The sequence below is a fragment of the Sinocyclocheilus grahami genome, unplaced genomic scaffold, assembly GCF_001515645.1.
Source record: "Sinocyclocheilus grahami isolate Dianchi unplaced genomic scaffold, SAMN03320097.WGS_v1.1 scaffold1171.1, whole genome shotgun sequence".
Classification (NCBI taxonomy): Eukaryota; Metazoa; Chordata; class Actinopteri; order Cypriniformes; family Cyprinidae; genus Sinocyclocheilus; species Sinocyclocheilus grahami.
The window spans coordinates 337,740-360,113 of NW_015506350.1; the positions used below are offsets into that span (position 1 = coordinate 337,740).

Sequence of the window (22,374 nt, forward strand, 5' to 3'; positions counted from 1 at the left end):
TCAAACAGTACACTGACTGAACTGCTGTGAAGAGAGAACTGAAGATGAACACGAGCAGAGCAGCCGGATAACGAACATACACGCCCACTGCTGGAACGGTTCTCGTTCTCGAGTCAAGAACCGGTTGCATCGGTTTTTGGATCACCAGTACACTGAACCGAGAACCGTTTCTTTCGGACACGTCCGATTTGAGAACCGATGAGCTGGTTCTCGTTCTCGAGTCAAGAACCGGTTGCATCGGTTTTCGGATCACCAGTACACTCAACCAAGAACCGTTTCTTTTGGACGCGTCCGATTTGAGAACCGGTGAGCTGATGATACTGCGCATGCACGATTCAGCATGAAGCTACCGAACAGATTGCCTGCTATGACTGACAGCACGTCTGAACCGAACTGGTTCTTTTGGACAACTGATTCTGTGCTAATGTTATGAGCGCGGGTAAACCGAAGACTTGAATGAAGGGCAATCCGGCGAAACGTAAGTTTACTTAATTACAAATAAACCGTAATGGATTATACATAGTAAGTGGAGCATAGTTTCTGCGCTGATGAAGACTAATTTATTGACGTCATAACTGTAAAACATCCTAGTTTGCAGATCACTGCCTGTATATGTGTTGATGCTTTAGATACAAAAATCCAAATTGTAAGAAACGTACCAGATTATAATGATGTTTTAATTGACTGATGTTATGTTTACTGACTTTATATTTGAATGTGTTAAGTCCGCGATAGACTTAACGCCATTACGTCATCGCCAATGATGTAATTACGTCGAGCGTAAAAGAACCGGTGAACCGGTTTATTGAATCGAACTGTCCGAAAGAACCGGTTCGCGGAAAAGAACCGAACTTCCCATCACTAAATCAGAGTCCAGGTGAAACAATCCAAGTCGGGGCAGGCAGATAACAATCAGAGAATCAGGAAACAGTCCAAGATCAGACGCACAGAAAACAAACACGGGTATACCGCTCGGAAATGACAGCCAGGGCAAATCAAGACTTTGCAAAGAGTCCGTGTGATGGTGTGGCTTATATGTGTGTGTCTGTGTGTGTGTGTGTGTGTGTGTGTGTGTGTGAGTGTGCAAATGAGGTGCAGGTGTGGTTGTGTAATCAGTCCCAGGTATGAGGGATGATGGGAAATGGAGTCCGAATGGGAGATCGCTAATATTCCGGGGACAGTTCCCTCTGGTGGTGCGGAGGAGGCTGTACGGGAGCCTCCTCTGTAACAACATTAATGAAATTTTACTTAAGTACAACTAAAAGTACCAGTCTAAAAATCTACTCAAGTAAAAGTAGAAAGTAGCTTGTTTAAAATGTACTCAGAGTAAAAATTACTTTGGGACAGGGGTGTCAAACTCAGTTCCTGGAGGGCCACAGCCCTGCACAGTTTAGATATAACCCTAATTAAACACATCTGATCCAGCTAATCTAATCATTTTGATTTATTTGAAAACTAAATGGTATGTGTGTCGGAGCAGGGTTGAACCTAAACTCTTCAGGGCTGCGGCCCTCCAGTAACTGAGTTTGACACCCCTGGGATAGGCCTATACATCTAAAACTAGTCGTTTTTAATTAAAGGAATCAGTTATTTAGAATAATAAGACATTTGGGCTGTTACCAGGCAAATTAAATCAGTATCAACAAAATTAATCTTTGCAATGCAAAGGAAACACAAAAGCTTCAACTGAAGTGGCATTATGATGTCTTTACACACTGTTTAATGCAGGACATGAATGCATTTAACCTGCAGTTACAAATGCAGAAATAATGTTTTGATATATAAGACAAAGTGTTGAATACTCATTTGAAAAAAATAAATAAATAAATAAAAAAAAATCAAAAGATACTTTAAATGTCAAATTAAAACCACCAGTAGGTGGCAGCAAGTCACTGTTAATAAGTGAGTCGTTGCGACTGAACCGAATCATTTAAACGGTTGATTCATTCAGGAACGAAACGCCCTCATGTTGCTCAGAGAACAAAGTGTTGAATACTCATTTGAAAAAAATAAATAAATAAATAAAAAAAAATCAAAAGATACTTTAAATGTCAAATTAAAACCACCAGTAGGTGGCAGCAAGTCACTGTTAACAAGTGAGTCATTGCGATTGAACCGAATCATTTAAACGGTTGATTCCTCCAGGAACGAAACACCATCATTGCTCAGAGATGCAAAACTGTGCTATGGTGGCTGTTTGGAATTATTTTTGTTGTCGAAATAGATCAAAAACAGGCAATATGGTGTCTAAAATGCAAGTCTCTTAATTAACTTCTTGTTTATTGAACAAACAAAAAAAATCTATATGTAATCATGCTGATTTTTGGAGGGAAAAAACACTCTTTGTGTGATATTGATTTACTATACGAAATTATATAAATATATAAATTTTCTGCCCCTATATCTTCAATTTTGTGTTCATTCTAAATGCATTTTAACAGACTGAATCACGCAGTGAAAGAACGCACTCTAAATGCGTGCGCACTAACGTTAGTCTAGACTTCACGGCACTCTGTGTAGGAGTGTTTGGTTTGGTTTTTGCCAAAATACTGATAGTGTCAAATCGCTAAAACAACAATTATGATATTATCCCAGACGATATATATCGCACACCCTGCACCCTGTCTTTTTGGCTAATTTGTGCAAAACCTTTTGCTAAACTGTCAGCTTCATTTTAACCACCAATGCAACGATGCAAGTATTTAGCTTACCTCTACATGCTTGCGAAGGGTTGATTTCAAGATTTTATAAGCTGCTAGTTTGGTCTTCCTAGGCAAACACAGCTTTACACTGCATAATAGAACTTAAATATGACCAGGGGTTTACTTCATTTCCTTCGAGTTCAACTTAAGCAGAATACGACAAGGTTTTGTTTTCAGCTGGGTCTGCACCACTAACGCCTGTCTTGTCCGTTTGCATCTTTCTTGTGATTTTAGCGCCAGTTAGCTTACTGCAGTAGTTTCCAGGGCAGCGATTTTTTTTAACTCAGTAATTAACGTGTTTTAAAATGTAGCGAAGTACAATACTTCAAACAAAATATACTTAAGTAAAAGTAAAATTACAGATAAAAAAAAAAACTTTAAAAAGTAGAAGTACACAAAAAAGCTACTCAATTACAGTAACGCGAGTAAATGTAATTCGTTACTTTTCCACCTCTGCTTACAATCTACAAAGGAGTGGAAAAGTGGAAATCAGGATTAGGCATAAAATAATATCTTCAGAATCATTATACATGTTAGATGTGAAAATGTAAAAAATGTAAAAATCAAAAAGTTTGAAATAAAGCATTGGATTTCATTCAGCAAATATGTTGTAGGTTGGCGTTATTAATGCTATCTACACTCTTAAAAATAAAGGTGCTTCACGATGCCATAGAAGAACCTTTTTGTCTAAATGGTTCCATAAAGAACCTTCAACATCTGAAGAACCTTTCTGTTTCACAAAAGGTTCTTTGTGGTGAAAAAAGGTTCTTCAGATTACAAAAAGGTAAGAAAGAGATGGTTATTTAAAGAACCTTTGACTGAATGGTTCTTTGTGGAACCAAAAATGGTTCTTCTATGGCATCGCTTGAAGAACCTTTTGAAGCACCTTTATTTTTAAGAGTGTATCCAGTAAAATATTCATTTTAGATCACTGTGGTAAAAACCACCTCACTGTACTTAAAGAGACAGTTGATGAATGAAATTAAAATGCTGTCATAATTTTCTCATGTTATTGCAAACCTGATTGACTGACTTTATACTGCGAAATATATTTTGAATAATGTTGATCTTAAAGGGATAGTTCACCCAAGAATGATAATTCGGTCATCATTTACTCATCCTCATGTCGCTCTAAACCTGCATGTCTTACTTTTTTCTGTGAAACACAGAAGACGACATTTTGAAGAATGTTGGGAACCAAACAGTTCTGGTTCCCATTGACTTTCATTGTGTTTTTTGTCCATACAGTGGAAGTCAGTGGGAACCAAAACTGTTTGTATTCTGTAAAATTTCTACTTTTGTGTTCCACAGAAGAAAGCCAGTCATACAGGTCTGGAATGACATGAGGGTGAGTAAATGATGACAGAATGTTCATTTTCTTTAAGATCAGGTTTTATAAGAGAATGTCTCCCTCTAGCGGATCGACTGCTCTCTCTCTCTGTCAAAGTACATTTAATGAATCCTTTTCTAATATGTCCTTGAAATCCAAATTATCATGGATACAAACACTATCATCAGATGTTCCACAAAAGGAGAGCACATCGGTTTATCTAGCAAGCCTTTGATCCGTTACATCCCTTACAGTCCTTGTAGCCCCTGAACATATCCCAGGGATCGTGGTCATGGACACAGACAGGAGGAGGCACGTCTGGTAAGATCTTAATTCCAGCACTAATACTGACCAGCAGAAAGAGAGGCTGAGTGAACTTAGCATGGAAGGTGTGGATGAGTTTAGCCTTGTCTTGTGTGGTGTCGTAAAAGGACAGAGTTCCTGCCGCCCAGTCCAGATAGACTCCGACTCTCCAGGGTGAGCAGTTAGGAAGCTGCGTCTCTACTCCTCCATGAAGAGCTTTAAAAAGAGAAGAGGGAGTGCTCACCAAAATGCCCCAGGATTTATTATTAAGTCCAATGCTACAGGCTGCTGAACTTCCCTTCCTGCTTATGTCTTTATAGGCCATTCCAATAGTGGCCCACCTGCCAAACCACTCCAGCCGGAAGAAATGACGGCTGCTAAGACCTTCCAGACTCATGATTTGGTCTTGATCTTTGAACCTTTCTGGATGATGTGGAACAGGTTCTGGGTTTCTGCGATGCTCCACAAGAGCCTCATCTTCCTCTGACACCTGCACACTTGAAGAAGCGGTGTTTGGATCCCAAGTCAGCCTGCACGCATCTGAAAATTAAAATAAAGTGTTATGATCTCACAGTTTGATTTCTCAATATCAAATTTAAGAAGAAAACAGCAGACTAACATTGTTGTAGAGTTTCCATGTCATGTTGCTCCTCTAGGCCATCAACACTGTCGGTAAATGTTAGTTAAAGAGTCAAATTTGAAGAGAAATTAATTTATAATATAAATAAATGTGGTAACACTTTATAATAAGGTCTCATTAATTAATGTTAGTTAATGCATCAACTAATGTTAACTAACAATGAACAATACATTATTAATCGTTGTTACTCTTAATAAACTGTTCATGTTAGCTCAAGTCCATTAAATAATATTAACAGATACAATGTTTCTTTTTAATAATGTTTTACCAGAATATTAAAAAGACAGATCTTCTATTTTGCTAGACTCACGTTAATTTCTCTAAACGGGTTGCTGGATCTTCCAAAACAGATCTGAGCTGGTCAAATCCTGGGCCTTTAACAGGATTGATGCTCAAGTCTATTTCCCGCATGTGTGATGGGTTGGAAGAGAGAGCCCTCGCCAAACAAGCAGCTCCTGCTTCTGTGATGCTGCAGTGTGTCATCCTTCAGGGAAAAGAAGCTCATATTTACTGATTCCTACATCATACAGTGCTGAAATACACTACCGTTCAGAAGTTTGAGGTCAGTAAGATTTTTTTATGTTTTGGAAAGAAGTTTCTTGTTCAAAATCTGCATTTATTTGATGGGCCGTGCACTCTCTGGTCTGTGTGATGTCTTGTGTGTGTGGAGACTGAGGTGTTCGGATCCTGACAGGGCCACTCACTTTGCTTCTGAATGAATCAGCTGTTTGAATTAATCAGTTGAATGAATGACTCACTCATTAAGTCTTTAATTTTTTAATAAATGTATATTTTAATATAGTTTTTTTTATGTACCAATTTATTATCATTATTTATGCAATTTTGAATCAATTTCATTTTAAAGCTACTTTTTGTAATGTCGACTCGATGCCCTTCTCATCTAACAATAATTATCTTTTTTAGCCAAAATTGATGTTATAAATGAGCAGTTATAAATATATGTATGTTTGTTATAAGATGCCAATTAGTCAATTTGACATTAACATTTCAATAATATTGAGAATACTAGCATTCACTGATATCTGGATCCACTTTGATAAACAGAAGTGTTTTCTCTCCCTTGTGCCGTTCCATGACCTATCGTGGCAGTCTTGTATATGTGAAATATTTCAGATCAATAAAACTGTTTTAATGAAAACACAAAAGCACACCTTTAGTTACTATTCTAGTCTATTTTCATCTTTTCTGTTCAGACTCACCTGAGTATCTCCAGTTTACAGTCAGGGTTACTCAGTCCAGCAGAGAGCAGCTCCACAGAAGAATCTGTCAGGCCACACATACTGAGATCCAGAGATCTGAGGCTGCAAGATCCAAGAACTGAAGCCAGAGTTTCAAGAGAATCAGCCTGTAATTGACTGAGACAAAAACATTATATTTACATGTGATGACATTACATTGTTAGGTGTCTTTCTCAGCCGTGGACATTCTCAGCTCACTTCCCATCTCAACAAAGTTTATATGATATGTAATAACATGGTGATTCCTGGGACACTCACACGAAGGGACAGCCGGCACATTTCCATAATGAACAACTCAATCTACCAAGAGCAACGCAAAAGAGCGAAGGGTCAGAGGAGAGCCGATTATCATCAGGTGTGTGTAATCTAACACAGGCGAAAAATGGGTTTAGACATGCTAATAATGAGACGTTAAAAAATGATGCAAATACCAGTAAAGTGACTACTGTAAACCTGACTAAATCACCTTGCATGATTTACTAAGGTAAAAACGTAAATTTTACGCCTGAAAGAGAAATTCCTACAAAATGCATATGCAGTAAGGTCAGCTGCAAAAATAACTTTATCCACATCTTTTCATCACTAATGTTCCACTGTGTGTCTTTAGTGAATCCTGACAGTAGTTTTTTAATGCCAAAAGAGGGTTTGCGCTAGTGCAAAGTGTTATCAGGCCCTAAATGTCTGATGACATAATTCCAAAAGGTACAGTGATTTAATCTATTTTAATCATCACATGTTCCCTAACATCCCAATGCGATTTATCTATGATGTAAATAAAGGCATTTATAGGCACATATTGTTGGTTATGTTTTTCTTATTAGGTTACATTAAATTCATGTTTCCCAGCTTAGTATGTTTCTCCCATCAAATCTGTATTTGTCAGTAATATTCAATGTGCAGAAAAACGGCTGAATGTAACAAAACGCTCCAGTTACCAATGTAATCTGAGATCGGGAACGAAAGGGAACGATCATTGCGTTTACACACTTATGGGGAAACTACTAGCTACACAAACAAATGGCTGTTCAGCCAGACAAAATAGGTGGGGCCGACTGCTATACAAGTCAGCTCTGAGCGCCACTTCATTAGAATCTTTTGACTGATAGTGATAGTCATCGACTTGCGTGCAGCCTTATAGCATGGCAGCTTACGCAACGCTCTTTCCCTTATCCCAGGTTACATTGGGACTGAGGTTACATTAGTAACTAGAGTGTTAGCTTTTGAACGGTCTCTCCCATTGCGTTGACATGCTTATGGGGAATGTATCCAATATCGCTGTGCTATAAGCAAGTGCAGAATGAAGACACTCTGCGAGCCCAGCCCCTGTGTGCCCTTATGAGGGCTCCTAAAAGCATGAGGCAATTATGAGACCCAAGCCACCAGCCTGGGGTCTACATAACAAGACCTTCTACACTTACACAGGGGATTAGGTAAATTAGGCAGACAAAATCCATGCCTGAAGGGCAGGGATGTCCAAGTTATAAAACCTGGTGAAAGTAGACGGCGAAGACCAGCCAGCAGCCGCACAGATATCATTAGTAGAAACTCCGCTGGACCAAGCCCAGGAGAAGGCAATTCCTCTGGTGGAATGGGCCCTCACTCCGATAGGTGTAAGCCCACTGAGGTGTAAACCAGGATTATAGAGTCAACTATCCAGAAAGTCTCGGCTTTGTGACTGGCAGTCCTTTAGAGTGGCCACCGAAGCAAACAAAGAGCTGCTCTGAATGGAGTGGAGAACACTTTAGGCACATAGCCATTAGGCCCAAACTCAAGGCATGAAGCATTTACTGACAGTGCTTGTATGTCACCCACTTGCTAGACCGACATTAAAGCCAAAAGGAGGGCGGTCTTAAGTGACAGGGGCCGAAAGTCGTCTGACTGGAGCGGCTCAAAGGGAGGGCTTCGTAGGGCCCTGAGGACTATGGACAAGTCCCAAGTCGTCACAGTATGAGGCCGAAGCGGATTCAATCTTTGAGCTTCCCTCAGGAACTTAACGACAAGGTCATTTTTGCCAACTGACTGGCCAGCAATGAGAGCCAGATTCGCCGCAATGGCTGCCATGTATACTTTGAGCGTGGAAGGAGTGTGCCCCTTATCTAGCAGCTCTTGTAGAAAGGTTAACACGGATGACACAGATGACACGGATGAAGGCTCCACAGTTTGAGCCGGGGATGCCAAACCATATCTCTCTCACTTGAGAGAGGAGGTTCCTCCTCAACAGGATTGGCCAAGGAGCTGCCTATAGCAGCTAAATTAAATCAGGGAACCATGTCTGATTCCTCCAGAGTGGGGCCACCAGGAGGACCAAGCACCTGACTTTCCTGACCTGTCTGATGACCTGAGGAAGCAGGTCAATCGGGGGGAAGGCATACAAACTTCCTGCATCTCTCTGCCTTGAGAAGTAAATTGGCCAGTGAACGTTGTCTTTTGAGGCAAAGAGGTCCACTTCTGCCCTCCCGAAGATAGACCATACCATTTGAACCATTTGGGGATGTAGTCTTCGTTCTCCTGGTGCTACATTGCCCGTGTACAGCATGTCTGCTCCTTGGTTCAGTCTGCCCAGCACATGAACTGCTCTCAGCGAGAGGAGGTTGCACTGTGCCCAAAAAAGAGGCATTGAGCCATCCTGTAAAGAGAGTGTGACCTGAGACTACCTTGATGATTTATAAAGGCTACCACTGCCATGTTGTCCGAGCAGACCAGGAAGTGGTGCCCCTTTAAGACTAGCTGAAAAGTTTTTAGGGCTAGAAAAACCACCATCATCTCGAGGCAGTTGATGTGCAAGCATTGCTCCCGGTTTGACCAGGAGCCGGACACCAGTCTGCCCTCGTACAGTGTTCCCCAACCCCGAGTTGGAGGCATCTGTCGTAAACACCTTCCTGCTTTAGGTCAGTCCCAGCGGGATGCCTGACTGAAAAAGGCGAGGGGTTTTCCAAGGTGTCACAGCTCTTATGCAGCGTTGGGTTACCTTGAGATGAAAACGTCCCAGGCACCAAGCATGGGGCATGGCAGGCATGGCACCCCAGCCTGTCTTGTTATAAGAACAACATGGCTGGACACTTGTTCTAAGGGTACTCCTGCCCTTAGAAAGTAAAGGTCTGACCAAGAGCCGAAAGTCTGGTGACAACTCAGCTTAATGGACACGCTGAGTGTGCTATGGCGCCATGCCCATCTTGGGACTCGGCCGAATAGCCAGTGCTGAAGCAGTCTCATATGTAACAATCTGAGTGGCATTACCACAGCTGTGGATGACATATGCCCCAGGAGCCTCTGAAATTGTTTCAGTGGAACCGCTGTTTTCCTCCTGAATGCATTCAGGCAGTTCAGCACTGACTGGGCATGTTTGTTTGTGAGACATGTCATCATGTTGACTGAGTCCAACTCCATACAGAGAAAAGAGATGCTCTGCACAGGAGAAGGCTTGCTCTTTTCCCAGACCTGAAGCCCCAGCTGACTGAGGTGACGGAGCACAAGGTCCCTTTGTCTGCACAACAGATCTTGAGAGCGAGCTAGAAAGAGCCAGTCGTCGAGATTGAGTTGAGAGTGTGAATGCCCCCTTCCCTTAGCGGGGCACGGGTGGCCTCCGTAACTTTGGTAAAGACATGGAGATACAGGGAAAGCCTGAAGGGGGGAACCTTGTACTGATATGCCCAACCCTCGAAGAGGGGGAGGGGGCACCTGGCGAACGTAGCCGTGTCTGATTGTCTGAATGAGCCAGCAGAACGGGCTAGGAAGCATTAGCTAGACCTCAGGCTCCTTGTGAGTGGCGTCAAATGGACAATAGACGTACCTGCAGATGGGCAGCGAGGAGAGCTGGACCCTAATCCTGGAAGCATTGCATCCTGAGGAAGGGGTGGTCAGTGCATTATAGCACTTACCTGGCTCCATGGATCTCACGAGGGTGTGGCCAGAGATGCATGAGGAAGCAACGTGTCTCTGAAGCACGAGCTCTTAGCATGTGGCGTGGGGGGGGAGGCTAGGAGTGAGGAGGCATTATATCACTCACTGCCAGACCGCACCCAGTGTAACCCCGAGACTGAAGGAACTACTCTTTCATAGTGAATTTGGGTACTGCTGGCCTTTGGGCCAACGACGGAACAGAATGAAACAGAACTCTTTTTTTCCCTGCCCTTCTTTGGGGGGAGGGGAGGAGCAGTGTAACGGAGCAGTGTAAGTTAAGATAGTAAGAATGTGAGGGCCTTAGATATAGCTTTAGATGCAACTAACTTGGTGAATCCTGTACATTGTTCAGTTCCTGTTGCAGAGCCCCTGCTGCAGGGCGATTGGGTGACTGTGAGGCGGCATAGTCATGGGACAAAACACAGCTCTTCCATTCCGATCAAAACATTAAACAGGCTCTCCCCACTCACCCATCATAATATAGATACTGTCAAAGATACTAGAAAAGACAGTATCCTCACAACTATGTACCTTCCTAGAGAAAAATGGTATCTGTGAGGATTTCCAGTCAGGTATTAGTTAGACCGTACTATAGTACTGAGACTGCTCTCATCACAGTTACAAATGACCTGCTTATCATTCGATTGTGGTTGTATCTCTCTATTAGTGCTACTGGATCTTAGCGCTACTTTTGACACTATCGACCACAATATTATTTTCAATAGACTAGAAAATTATGTTGGCATTATTGCATTGGCATGATTCAAATCATACTTATCTGACCGTCATCAATTCGTAGCAGTGAATGAAGAGGTATCACATCGCTCACAAGTGCAGTATGGAGTACCACAAGGTACACAAGGTTACAAGCTACCCTTGTAAATTCCATCTTAAAAATATATCTAAATTACAACCTATGCTTTCATTGTCAAATGCAGAAACGTTAATGTGTTCATGACCTCAAGGTTAGATTATTGTAATGCTCTATTGGTTGGTTGTTCTGCATGCTTTATGAACAAACTCCAGCTGGTTCAAAATTCAGCGGCTAGAGTTCTTACAAGAACCAGGAAGTATGACCATATTAGCCCGGTTCTGTCAACACTACACTGGCTCCCTATTAAGCATCATATACAATTAAAAATCTTGCTAGTTACTTATAAAGCCCTGAATGGTTTAGCTTCTCAGCACTTCAGCTAGCTCTTACCACATTATAGTCCTTCACGTCAGCTGCAATCTCAAAACTCTGGCCATTTGATAATATCTAGAAAATCAACTGCAGGCGACAGATCCTTTTCCTATTTAGTGCCTAAACTCTGGCTTTCTTCGTTTTGTACAGACACTATTTAAAGAGGACTGAACTGAGCTGGATGATGACATCACTTGCGTGCAGCCTTATAGCATGGCAGCTTACGCAACGCTCTTTCCCTTATCCCAGGTTACATTGGGACTGAGGTTACATTAGTAACTAGAGTGTTAGCTTTTGAACGGTCTCTCCCATTGCGTTGACATGCTTATGGGGAATGTATCCAATATCGCCGTGCTATAAGCAAGTGCAGAATGAAGCCACTCTGCGAGCCCAGCCCCTGTGTGCCCTTATGAGGGCTCCTAAAAGCATGAGGCAATTATGAGACCCAAGCCACCAGCCTGGGGTCTACATAACAAGACCTTCTACACTTACACAGGGGATTAGGTAAATTAGGCAGACAAAATCCATGCCTGAAGGGCAGGGATGTCCAAGTTATAAAACCTGGTGAAAGTAGACGGCGAAGACCAGCCAGCAGCCGCACAGATATCATTAGTAGAAACTCCGCTGGACCAAGCCCAGGAGAAGGCAATTCCTCTGGTGGAATGGGCCCTCACTCCGATAGGTGTAAGCCCACTGAGGTGTAAACCAGGATTATAGAGTCAACTATCCAGAAAGTCTCGGCTTTGTGACTGGCAGTCCTTTAGAGTGGCCACCGAAGCAAACAAAGAGCTGCTCTGAATGGAGTGGAGAACACTTTAGGCACATAGCCATTAGGCCCAAACTCAAGGCATGAAGCATTTACTGACAGTGCTTGTATGTCACCCACTTGCTAGACCGACATTAAAGCCAAAAGGAGGGCGGTCTTAAGTGACAGGGGCCGAAAGTCGTCTGACTGGAGCGGCTCAAAGGGAGGGCCTCGTAGGGCCCTGGGGACTATGGACAAGTCCCAAGTCGTCACAGTATGAGGCCGAAGCGGATTCAATCTTTGAGCTTCCCTCAGGAACTTAACGACAAGGTCATTTTTGCCAACTGACTGGCCAGCAATGAGAGCCAGATTCGCCGCAATGGCTGCCATGTATACTTTGAGCGTGGAAGGAGTGCGCCCCTTATCTAGCAGCTCTTGTAGAAAGGTTAACACGGATGACACAGATGACACGGATGAAGGCTCCACAGTTTGAGCCGGGGATGCCAAACCATATCTCTCTCACTTGAGAGAGGAGGTTCCTCCTCAACAGGATTGGCCAAGGAGCTGCCTATAGCAGCTAAATTAAATCAGGGAACCATGTCTGATTCCTCCAGAGTGGGGCCACCAGAAGGACCAAGCACCTGACTTCCCTGACCCGTCTGATGACCTAGGAAGCAAGTAAATCGGGGGGGGGGAGACATACAAGCTAGTGCTGGGACGTTTGTGGGCAGGGCATCTCGCTCCTTTGAGAAATAATTTGAGCAGTGAGAGTTGTCTTCTGAGGCGAAGAGGTCCAACTCTGGCCTCCCGATGACAGACCAAATAATTTGAACCGTTTGGGGGTGTAGTCTCTCTCCATTCTTCTGGAGCTACATTGCCCCTGGACAGTGAGCCCATAGGGGGATGCGTCTCGCCGTCCCGTAAAGGGAGTGTGACCTTACACCGTCTTGGTGATTTATAAAGGCTACCACCGTCATGTTGTCCGAGCAGACCAAAACATTGTGTCCTCTTAAAGGGGTCCTATTATGCTTTTTCACTTTTTTAATTTTAGTCAGTGTGTAGTGTGTATGTTTGGGTATTAAAAAGATCTAGAAAATTACAAATCTCAAAGTCCACTCCAAAGGGAGATATTTAGTTTTTTTTAAATCCCTTTTCAAGAACTACAACGAACGGCTCGTTTGGACTACAGCGTTTGTTTTCCGGGCTTTGTGATATCACAAAGCGGCTCATTGGAATATCATTACCAATAATTCCCACCTACAGAAATTCGAATGGTTCGGGGGTGGGGAGGAGCGACGTTGTGGTTAGAACGCTTGGTTGAGTGAGTGCATCAGACGAGACGACGACGAAGTGCTGCTGTAGAGTTAATGCATCAGAGAAAATGAAGAAGAGCTGCTGTGCTGTAGCGTAAAATTTTTGGCATGTCTAGAACAGCGGTTCTCAATTCCAGTCCTCGCGTACCCCTGCTCTGCACATTTTGTATGTTTCTCTTATTGCTTCATACGTTTGTTATATTTGACTGCAAGTGTCCTGCGAAGTGGACATTACCGGATATTCCTCCATGATTCCAGTTTGAAGGGAGTGTATATATTCCATACAAAGGGCATTTAAGTGTGCGAGACGTGAATTTAAATTGTATTTATTTACAGAGGTATATTATGTCCCACTTCACACTTTTCTAGTAAGTTTCTTTTGTGTGTGAAGACGCTGCAGGCAGTGGCGCAGCGCAAATCTGTAAATGAATATTCCGAAGTGAAGTAAATTTCAACGGATTTCCCATGCTCAGGGAGTAGGGAGCAATGGACACTGTGTAGGGACCATGTCAATCGGAACACAGTTCATGCACGGAGCTCACTTCTAACGAGATGATTTGAATCAGGTGTGTTAACAAAGAGAGATGTGCAAAACATGCAGAGTGGGCGTACGCGAGGACTGGAATTGAGAACCGCATGTCTAGAACAATTCTTACAAGTATAACACGACGTAGCTGGGCGCCACGGACAGACGCCGAACGGCGCTGCCAGTGTGCCTACACTCATAGAAAATAATGTATTTGAATTTTAAAGACTTGGCGCAATGCTGCGCTTCTCGTCCGGTGCGTGACCACATGAAACGCTGTTTTTTTCACCTCTTTGTTTGGGCTTCCGAAAGCGGATGATGTCAGGAAACAGTTGTTGCAATTTATTTTTTAACTCTGTTCCTGAGCATTATAACCCCAATTTGCTATTGTGTGCTGCGCATTTTACTGAGGACAGCTTCCACAACACGAGTGAGCAGTGCCGGATTCGCCAAAAGCTTTTGTTGAAAGATGGAGCAAGGGGGCGTGGCAGTACTGAAACACCATCTAAGCTGTTCGCCAATCACAACGCACTGGGACAGCTAACCAATCACAACACATTTTGTTTTTCGGAAGGCAGACCTTCATCAAATCCGGAACTAATCGAGCCGTTTGTGCCAGGATGGGGAGAAAGGTATTTTAATAATGTAAATTATGTGAAAAATAATGCGTTTTTCTAACCACCAATCATGAGAGCATGTTCTAGTACACCCCCAAAACAAAATCAAGAATTTGTAAAAGAGCATAATAGGACCCCTTTAAGGCTGGCAGGAAGGTTTCCAGGGCTATAAAAACTGCCATCATCTCGAGGCAGTTGATGTGCAGGCATTGCTCCAGGTTGGATCATGAGCCGGACGTTGGTCTGCTCTCATACAGTGCTCCTCAACCCAAGTTGGAGGCCTCTGTCGTGACTACCATCCTTCTGGAGGTCAGTCCCAATGGGATGACGCAGCAGTGGGTTACCTTGAGATGAAAATGTCCCAGGTGCCAAGCGTGGAAGGGTACACAGGCTTTGAGCCAAAATTAGAGGGACCGCATATGAATCAGGCCCAACAGAACCACAGAGGAGGCGGCTGACATGAGGCCGAGAATCCTCTGAAAAACTCAGAGGGGACGAGAAGTCCCAAATCTGAATGATGCTGCGAGTCGCTGAACTGTCAGAGAGGAGAGTGTTCCGGTGTAATCCAGGCCAACATCTGGACCGAAATGATAATTGTCCCCAGGAAGACAACTTGCTGGCTGGGAGACAGCAAGCTCTTGGCCAAATTGATTTTCAGCCCAAGACGCTCCAGGTAGGTCTAGTTGTATTGTATTCATAGTGTTGTTGTTACGATCACCAGCTGGAGTGCCCATGAGCTCCTCTAGAGGGCACTTCATCCATTACCCTTGCCACTCAACCCTGAAATCCATTTCCCATAACCATCTGCCTAGGAACTCGTTAGCAGACTCCACCTGTTTCCAATTAGAAGGACTATAAAGGTTGCACTCACACTAGTGGTGGGCAGAGCGAGGCTTCATGAAACACTCGAAGCAAATGTGCTGAGGCTTCGAAACAATTCAACACCTGTCTCGACGGTGACAGCTAGTGGTCATTTTCAAGTACTGCTCTGAAACTGCATTGACAACGTATCCGTTAAGTGTATTTCAACATGTAGGTTGGGGGAGTGGTTAGTGTGCATGGCTGGCATGTTGTTAGAACCTGTCACTTTAGGTTCAAATCCCGGGTGAAGCATGTATGCAATTATAATAAATATTTGAGATGTTGTGTTGTAACATCTCTCTTGACAACTGAATGAACTCTTTGTGAATGTTATTTTGGTAATGGAAAAAATTTACATTAATAAAAGACATCAAGCCACAATGCCTGACATTTTTTACATATAAATATTTTTATTTAAATATATTAATTGTTCTGCTGCATTAACTCCACTTTTATACTTTGTGGGAGTTAGGTTAAGACAGATGTGCGATTGTGTGGTTTGTTCCCGACCATGTCGATCAAAAGCAGATACGGGTCTCAAAAATGCCCCAATGCTTTGATTCGCCTTAGTCATGTGACATGGGTGTTTCGAATCAAAATTCGGAGCAGTGTTTCGAAACATCTGCACTTCGGGATCTCGACACCGTGTCGAAACATCAGTTTCGCATCAGCCATCCCTAACTCACACTCACACACACTGCTCAGTATTGTCTAGCCTGTAGCGTTCCCAAGTTCCTGTGTTTTCCTAGTTCCTTGTCTTGCCTTTGACCCTGGACTGTTTCTGATTTCTGCTGCCTGCCCTGACCTTCACCTGTTTATTGGATTACTATTTTGTCTCACCCTGGATTGTACTTGTTTGCAGTTGTGTGACCCTGCCTGTTTGACGACTCTTTGGAATAAAGCCTGCACTTGGATCAACTACTGCGTTGTCACGCCTCCTCACGTTACAGATGTCTTGCATGTTCGTTCTGTTAAGAGATGTAAATATTGTTCTGTATTGTTCCACTAACAGATTTAAATATTTTTTGGTTTTGTTCAATTAAGAGATATAAATATCAGTCACTACTGTTCTTTTAAGATTTTTTTTTTTTTTTGGTTTTGTTCCATTACGAGATATAAATATTGGTCAGTATTGCTATTGGTGGATTTTGTTCAAAGCAAGAGCAACCAATTCTGAAAAATGAAAATAAGATTGGATGTCACAGATTAAAAGTCTGAAAAAGTCTAATTCTCAGACACACCAGGAGAAAGATGATTAGGAATTTAGGCTGGTTTGTTGTAAGGTTTTGTACTGGATTACTTATCATACCGTAGGTGAGCTATCCGCAATGTCTCTAGTTTGAAGCAAGGATCCGCCAGCAGAGAGAAAAGTTGCTGAAGTTCAAGAGTCAACGGTAAAAAGAAACTTAGTTCAAGTTTTCTCAGGTGTGAAGGGTTCTCTTGAAAAGCAGAGAATAATGCTGCTGCCATTTCATGCTTTATAGAATAGATTTCCAACCTGCAAAGAGAGTTAGGAGAGTTCATGTAAACTTTTCTCTGTAGATTTAATATAATTATTGTTTAAAAATGAGCACACAGCACATTAAAGGGGTCATGAACTGAGAAATTAAATTTTCCTTGATCTTTTGACATGTAACAGGTCAACGTACTATAAAAACATCCCATAAGTTTCAGAACTCAAAACATTCTCATTAGTTCAAAAACAGCTTTTTTTCAACTTTTTTTGAACGAACGCAACAGTTTCGAACGATCTGACCTTTTTTAAACAACAAAATAATGTCTGTTTCGTGGTCTGTTGAGGAAGTACAGACGTTCCTCTCGTTGATTGCCGAGGAGCGGATCCAGCGGGAGCTTAATGGGACGACGCGGAATGAAAAAGTTTTTTCTCAACTATAACGACATGTCTATAATCCCGCCCACTCTAAAGCGGTACTAAACTGCAGTGGAAACGCAAACTGAGCCAAGCCGTGCCGAGCTGTACCGTGCAGTGGAAAAGCGCCATTAGTTACAGCAATGGGCATTTACTTCTGATTCTTAAAAGGAGTCCCGCCTATAAAAACAGACCGCTCTGTAGAGAGGGTCAAAAACTTCAATTATGATGTTTTTTGATGTAAAAATCTTGCTAACATAATAGGTGAGCCTCAGATAATATTATCAAATAAAAATAAAAAATGCAATTCATGACCCTTTAACTATGGAAACCCAGATTATCTAACTGATGTGCTGGTAAAAGGTTAATCTGAATAAGATTACTGTGTGCTAAACATTTTCAGTGCAGGAAAATATAATCTCAAAATTATTTTATTTTATGACTATTAAAGCTAAAGTGTGCAATTCTTTAGATATCATCTGAGATTATTATGCAGGGATACAAATAGTTGATTCTGAACTATTATCAAAAAACTGTTTTGAGTACCTAAACCTGAAGAAATTGCACACTCTAGCTTTAAGGAAATCAATCTGTGTTCCTGTTTACTGCTTTATTTACCTCAGAACTGTTATTTTGAAGTTTGGGTGTCTGAATGCCTCCGACAGAAGCTGTAAAGCCTGATCTTCAGAGCTCCGACAGCATCTGCTCAAGTCCAGCTCTTGCAGACGACAAGAACTGCTACAGAGAGCTGCGGCCAAGATCTTACAACTCTCTAAGGTTTCTATTCCTTGTAAACTGTGGAGCACAAAACACAATATTGAGGGGGGGGGGGGGGGGGGGGGGGGTAGTAGTGCTTGTCCATGTTTTAATTTTTTTTCTAACACAAATGAATCAGAAGTGTAATAGTAGATTTAGTGGTTTGTTCCAATAAATAATGACCACTAATAACAATAGAGTAACATTTTTTACTAACGTGAGATTTTCAAGACGACAATCCGGGTCCATTAAGATTTGAGAGATGATCTCCACTGTCCTGTCACTCATTTTGAATAAATTCAGCAGCTTCAGCTCTCTCAAATGTGTTGGGTTCAATAAAATCCCTGAGAGCAGATGATCACCATCCTTTTGATAACCAAAATATGGTGCCCTAAAGAGAATATTGTAAAGAAAGATGATGCAGGTACTCGATTTTGAGTTTTTAAGAGTTTAAGATGAATGTATGCCAAATACCAACTGGATATGATTTTAACAGAAATGATCCGAAATCAGATAGAGATATTGTTTTATTTTCATGTAATGTCATATGGATTTTAAGACTGCCTTGGTGTGAAGATCTGATTTGCTGTTTACAGTAAGAGATAAACACACTACCTAGACGGTATTTTAAGGCTGTTACAAAAAAATAGGAATTAACGGATGTATCCTTCACAGAGAAGGCACTGCTTAGTCAAAACAATTATCCAAGACTGTGAAAAATATTATCCAAGACAGAAATATTGATTATATTTCTTTACTACTGCAAAGTATTGCTAAAATGGTTTATTTGAACTACAATGTGTAATTTTACCCAATATTTCAGTGGACATATTTATTAGAGCTCTTATTATTTATTAAAACAATGTATTATTAGCTTAGCAACTAACGCCAACTCGGTTACAGTTTTGAGCCATTTTGAGTTTGTGTGCGTGGTTACAAAATGTATTCTGACTACAATTCATAACGATTCATTCTCAGGATTGCTGCAAAGGGCACAATAGGACTCACCCGAGTATCTCTACTTTGCAATTAGGGCTTCTCATACCAACGGATAACAGGCTCAAGTTTATATAACTGAGGGCATTCTTCTCGATGTCGATCTCTCTGATACGATTGGCTGGTGATCTCAGAGCTGAGGCGATCAGTGCCCAGCTCAGATCTGTGGCCTCATCCAGTCTTAGGAAGAAAAAAAAAAATGTATAGGTTAACTGATGTAAAATGCTAGAATAAATGACGTTGCATGTTGTTTAGGCATCTGTTTACACACACTGAACATCCTGAATTTTAATTTATGTTAAAGTTGCACTCAATATTTTTTGTTTATGCTGCATTGGCCGATACTGCAGGCATCTAGAACTTTCACATACATGTAGTGGCGGTTTTCAGCTACTGATAGCATTAGAGAAATGTTTTAATATATTTCAGGAGAGAAGGTGCAGAGTATAAATATAACAACTATGATTAGAATAATGATGCGATTGGAGTCTTGTTATACATCATTATGAATGTTTTTCAAACATACAATTCATTTATTTGTATATTAATCACTTTACTGAGAAAATCAAATACTAAGTGAACCTTTATAAACCGGATAGTTCCGGCCCTTGATTCTGATTGGTTGAGCCGCGTTCGAAGCTGTTGTAAATTACTCTACAAACATACACCTTTGTTTAATTCTGTGTGTTGCAGTCGGCAACCACTTTGTTGGAACCACTGCTGTTTCTGAGGAACTACATTGTTTGATGGAAGAATACTCTGCTTCGTGTCGTGCCTAACAACGCCCCTTAGCTGTTATAAATTCACAGCTTCTTGGGGCTTATTGTTTTATCAAATGTTTTAAGGGCTCACACACACACACACACACACACAAACAAACATATTCTCGCTGTGCTCACCTGAGGACTCTGGAGATCTTGATGATGGGCAGCAGTCTCATAATGGCTTCATCTGCATTAGCGTATTTCCTGACATCAAATATCAGTGATGAATCCTCAGAGGTCAGCAGAGTAGTGGCTATATGTGACCACTCTGAAGGAGTGACGTGCACATCCTCATCCATTTGAAATTCAACCCGGCCTCGATTGTGAACCACAGGCAGGGCTACGTCAAGCTCCTCCAAACAGTGAGAGAGATTAACTGAGATCTCAAATAATGGCTTTGCCTTGATTTTCTGTAAAATGTTTTTGACTACATCCTCTGTCCTTACACGAAGAGATGTATTTTGAAAAAAGCAGGACAGGAGCCTGTGGCTTGGACCTGCAGAGATGCCCAAGAGAAAGAGGAGAAAGATGTCTAGTTGGCCAGTTTTACTCCTTAAAGCTCTATCTACTGCTCTTCTGTGCATTTCAGTTGTAGGACTGAGCAACGTTTTAGCTTTTTCTGCAAGTGTAAAAGACATTACATTTCCCTTGCTGGGTTCATAATGCACAGCAACATACAATGCTGCCAGGAACTCTTGGACGCTGGGATGCGTGAAGCGGTACATTTTCCCCAAACCCATCAGGTTCTGTTTTCTGAAAAACATGGGCCAATCTTCAGAGAGTTTGACAGGAAGAAGAGGATCAGTATTGGTTTCTCTCTGGTCCTTCTCCATAAAGGTCAACGTGTCCTTTTCCAGCATGTGCCAAGCCAACTTACCCAACTTCAGGATCTCCTCAGTGCTTGATTTAGTGGACTTTTCCACTTGTCTCTTCATTTGAATCAGGAGAAAATGTGTGAACATCTCTGTCAGGGTGAGAGGAGGATCTGTGTTGCAACTGTTCCTAAAAAGCTCTTCCAAAACAGTGGAAGCCACCTGACAGAAGAATGGCAAGGAGCGCATGATGTACAGGGTTCTGGATGATTTCACGTGAACAGTCGCTCTTGCGGCAACGTTTTGATCACGCACTTCACTTCTGATCTGTTCTTCCCACTGTAAGTCATCAAGCCCATGAAGTTCAACCACCCTCTGTATATGTTCTGGAGGAATTAGACCTGCATCTTTTAGCCTTGAAGTGACCAAGATCTGGGCAGAGGGAAGAAGGTTCCCTTTGAGAAGATTCACCAGCATGCAGCCTACAGAAACCGGTGTCATTGGATCGGTGCATGTCTTGGTGTGCTTAAAATCAAGAGGAAATCTAAATTCACCAAGTCCATCCCATATAAAGAGGATCTGAGATCGTTCGAGGGGCTCTGGCTTCAGTAACTTTAGAAAGAGCAAATCTAAGAGATGCATCAGGCTGAGTTTCTTGTCATGCAGTATGTTCAGCTCACACAGGTGAAGAGGAAACACAAAATCAATGTGCTGGTGTGTTTTGCCACGTGCCCAATCTAATATAAATGTCCTCACGGCTGTTGACTTGCCAGATCCAGATATTCCCCTCATCATAATGCTGCGGATACGCCCGTCTGTAGAAGAATGAGGCTTCAGGAGATCATCATAATTAATGGCATTTTCATCTGTAATGTCCTCATTGTGGGGTCTTTCCAGCTCACGCATCTCATGGACAATCTGGCCATCCAAATGTGTCCGTTTTGACACATACATCTTCAGAGGAATGTCGTCTGGAGCCTTTAGAGTGTCTTCATATCGCTTTCTTAAGCTCTCTTGCAGTGAAGACTTCAAAGTTTGGATCTCCTCTTTCGGAGTTTCTTCAACACAGAGTGAAGAGCTGGAAATGTGTCACACATACATGTGTTCAGTGTGATTGTATACCATATGAAAAGACGGTGAGCGTGATTTGACCAAGTACAACATCATTCCAATCAACCAATCATAATTGAGAGATAACTTTTCAGGAAATGTCAGTTTTAGGCTGACGATCAGGATTAGGTGCTTCTACACCCTTGTTAATCAGCTATCATTTCACACTGATTTTAGGAATAAATTATGGGTAAGGTTAGGTTTAGGGGTAGCGACTGGGTTAAGTCTGTATTTTTGGACAGATCCAGGAACATGTCTTACTTGGCGAAATCACGGCGACCATGAAAAGACAAGACAGGAGAGAGCACGACAAGACTTACCACGACTCTGTGGGCTGATCATTAATTTTGGTTTGGTCTTGAAGAACATTTTCTTTTTGGTTTGATGCCATTGTAGTCAATACTGAAAAGACAAAATGCACACTCTATACACAGGGTCCCACGGGCTCTTTAAAGTGGCTAAAACACTACACATAAAATGTCCCTAATACCTGACAGGTGTGGTTGAAATTAGGTCCTGAGAAAACACACATCTGACACAAAACAACATGAATCTAGACTGCATGTGTTAGGCCACTATTCTGAGACACAGAAGTGCACTTCTGCATTAAAACAATAAAGGCACAAAAAAGTAAATTCAATCTGCCTCGGTTAAAACCAAATCTTCATTTTTATATAGCTACCT

At 42.0% G+C, this 22,374-nt stretch overlaps 1 protein-coding gene across 2 annotated transcripts; it reads right to left on the reverse strand.

Moving 5' to 3' along the window:
- Positions 1-4,025: 4,025 nt before the first annotated feature.
- On the reverse strand, positions 4,026-22,331 carry LOC107567588 (protein NLRC3-like). 2 transcript variants are annotated; one of them, XM_016253285.1, is made up of 12 exons: positions 22,181-22,331; positions 22,011-22,092; positions 19,904-21,658; positions 19,017-19,184; positions 18,226-18,399; positions 17,871-18,047; positions 16,692-16,880; positions 6,493-6,600; positions 6,196-6,351; positions 5,286-5,459; positions 4,955-5,001; positions 4,026-4,875 (listed from the first exon to the last, which is right to left on the reverse strand). In XM_016253285.1, the coding sequence occupies exons 2-12, from the start codon at positions 22,079-22,081 to the stop codon at positions 4,253-4,255; spliced, it is 3,642 nt and encodes a 1,213-aa protein (XP_016108771.1). In that variant the 5' UTR covers positions 22,082-22,092; positions 22,181-22,331; the 3' UTR covers positions 4,026-4,252. The 2 variants fall into 2 exon arrangements, with proteins under 2 accessions (XP_016108771.1, XP_016108772.1); XM_016253286.1 differs by lacking the exon at positions 6,493-6,600.
- Between the last annotated feature and the right edge of the window lie 43 nt (positions 22,332-22,374).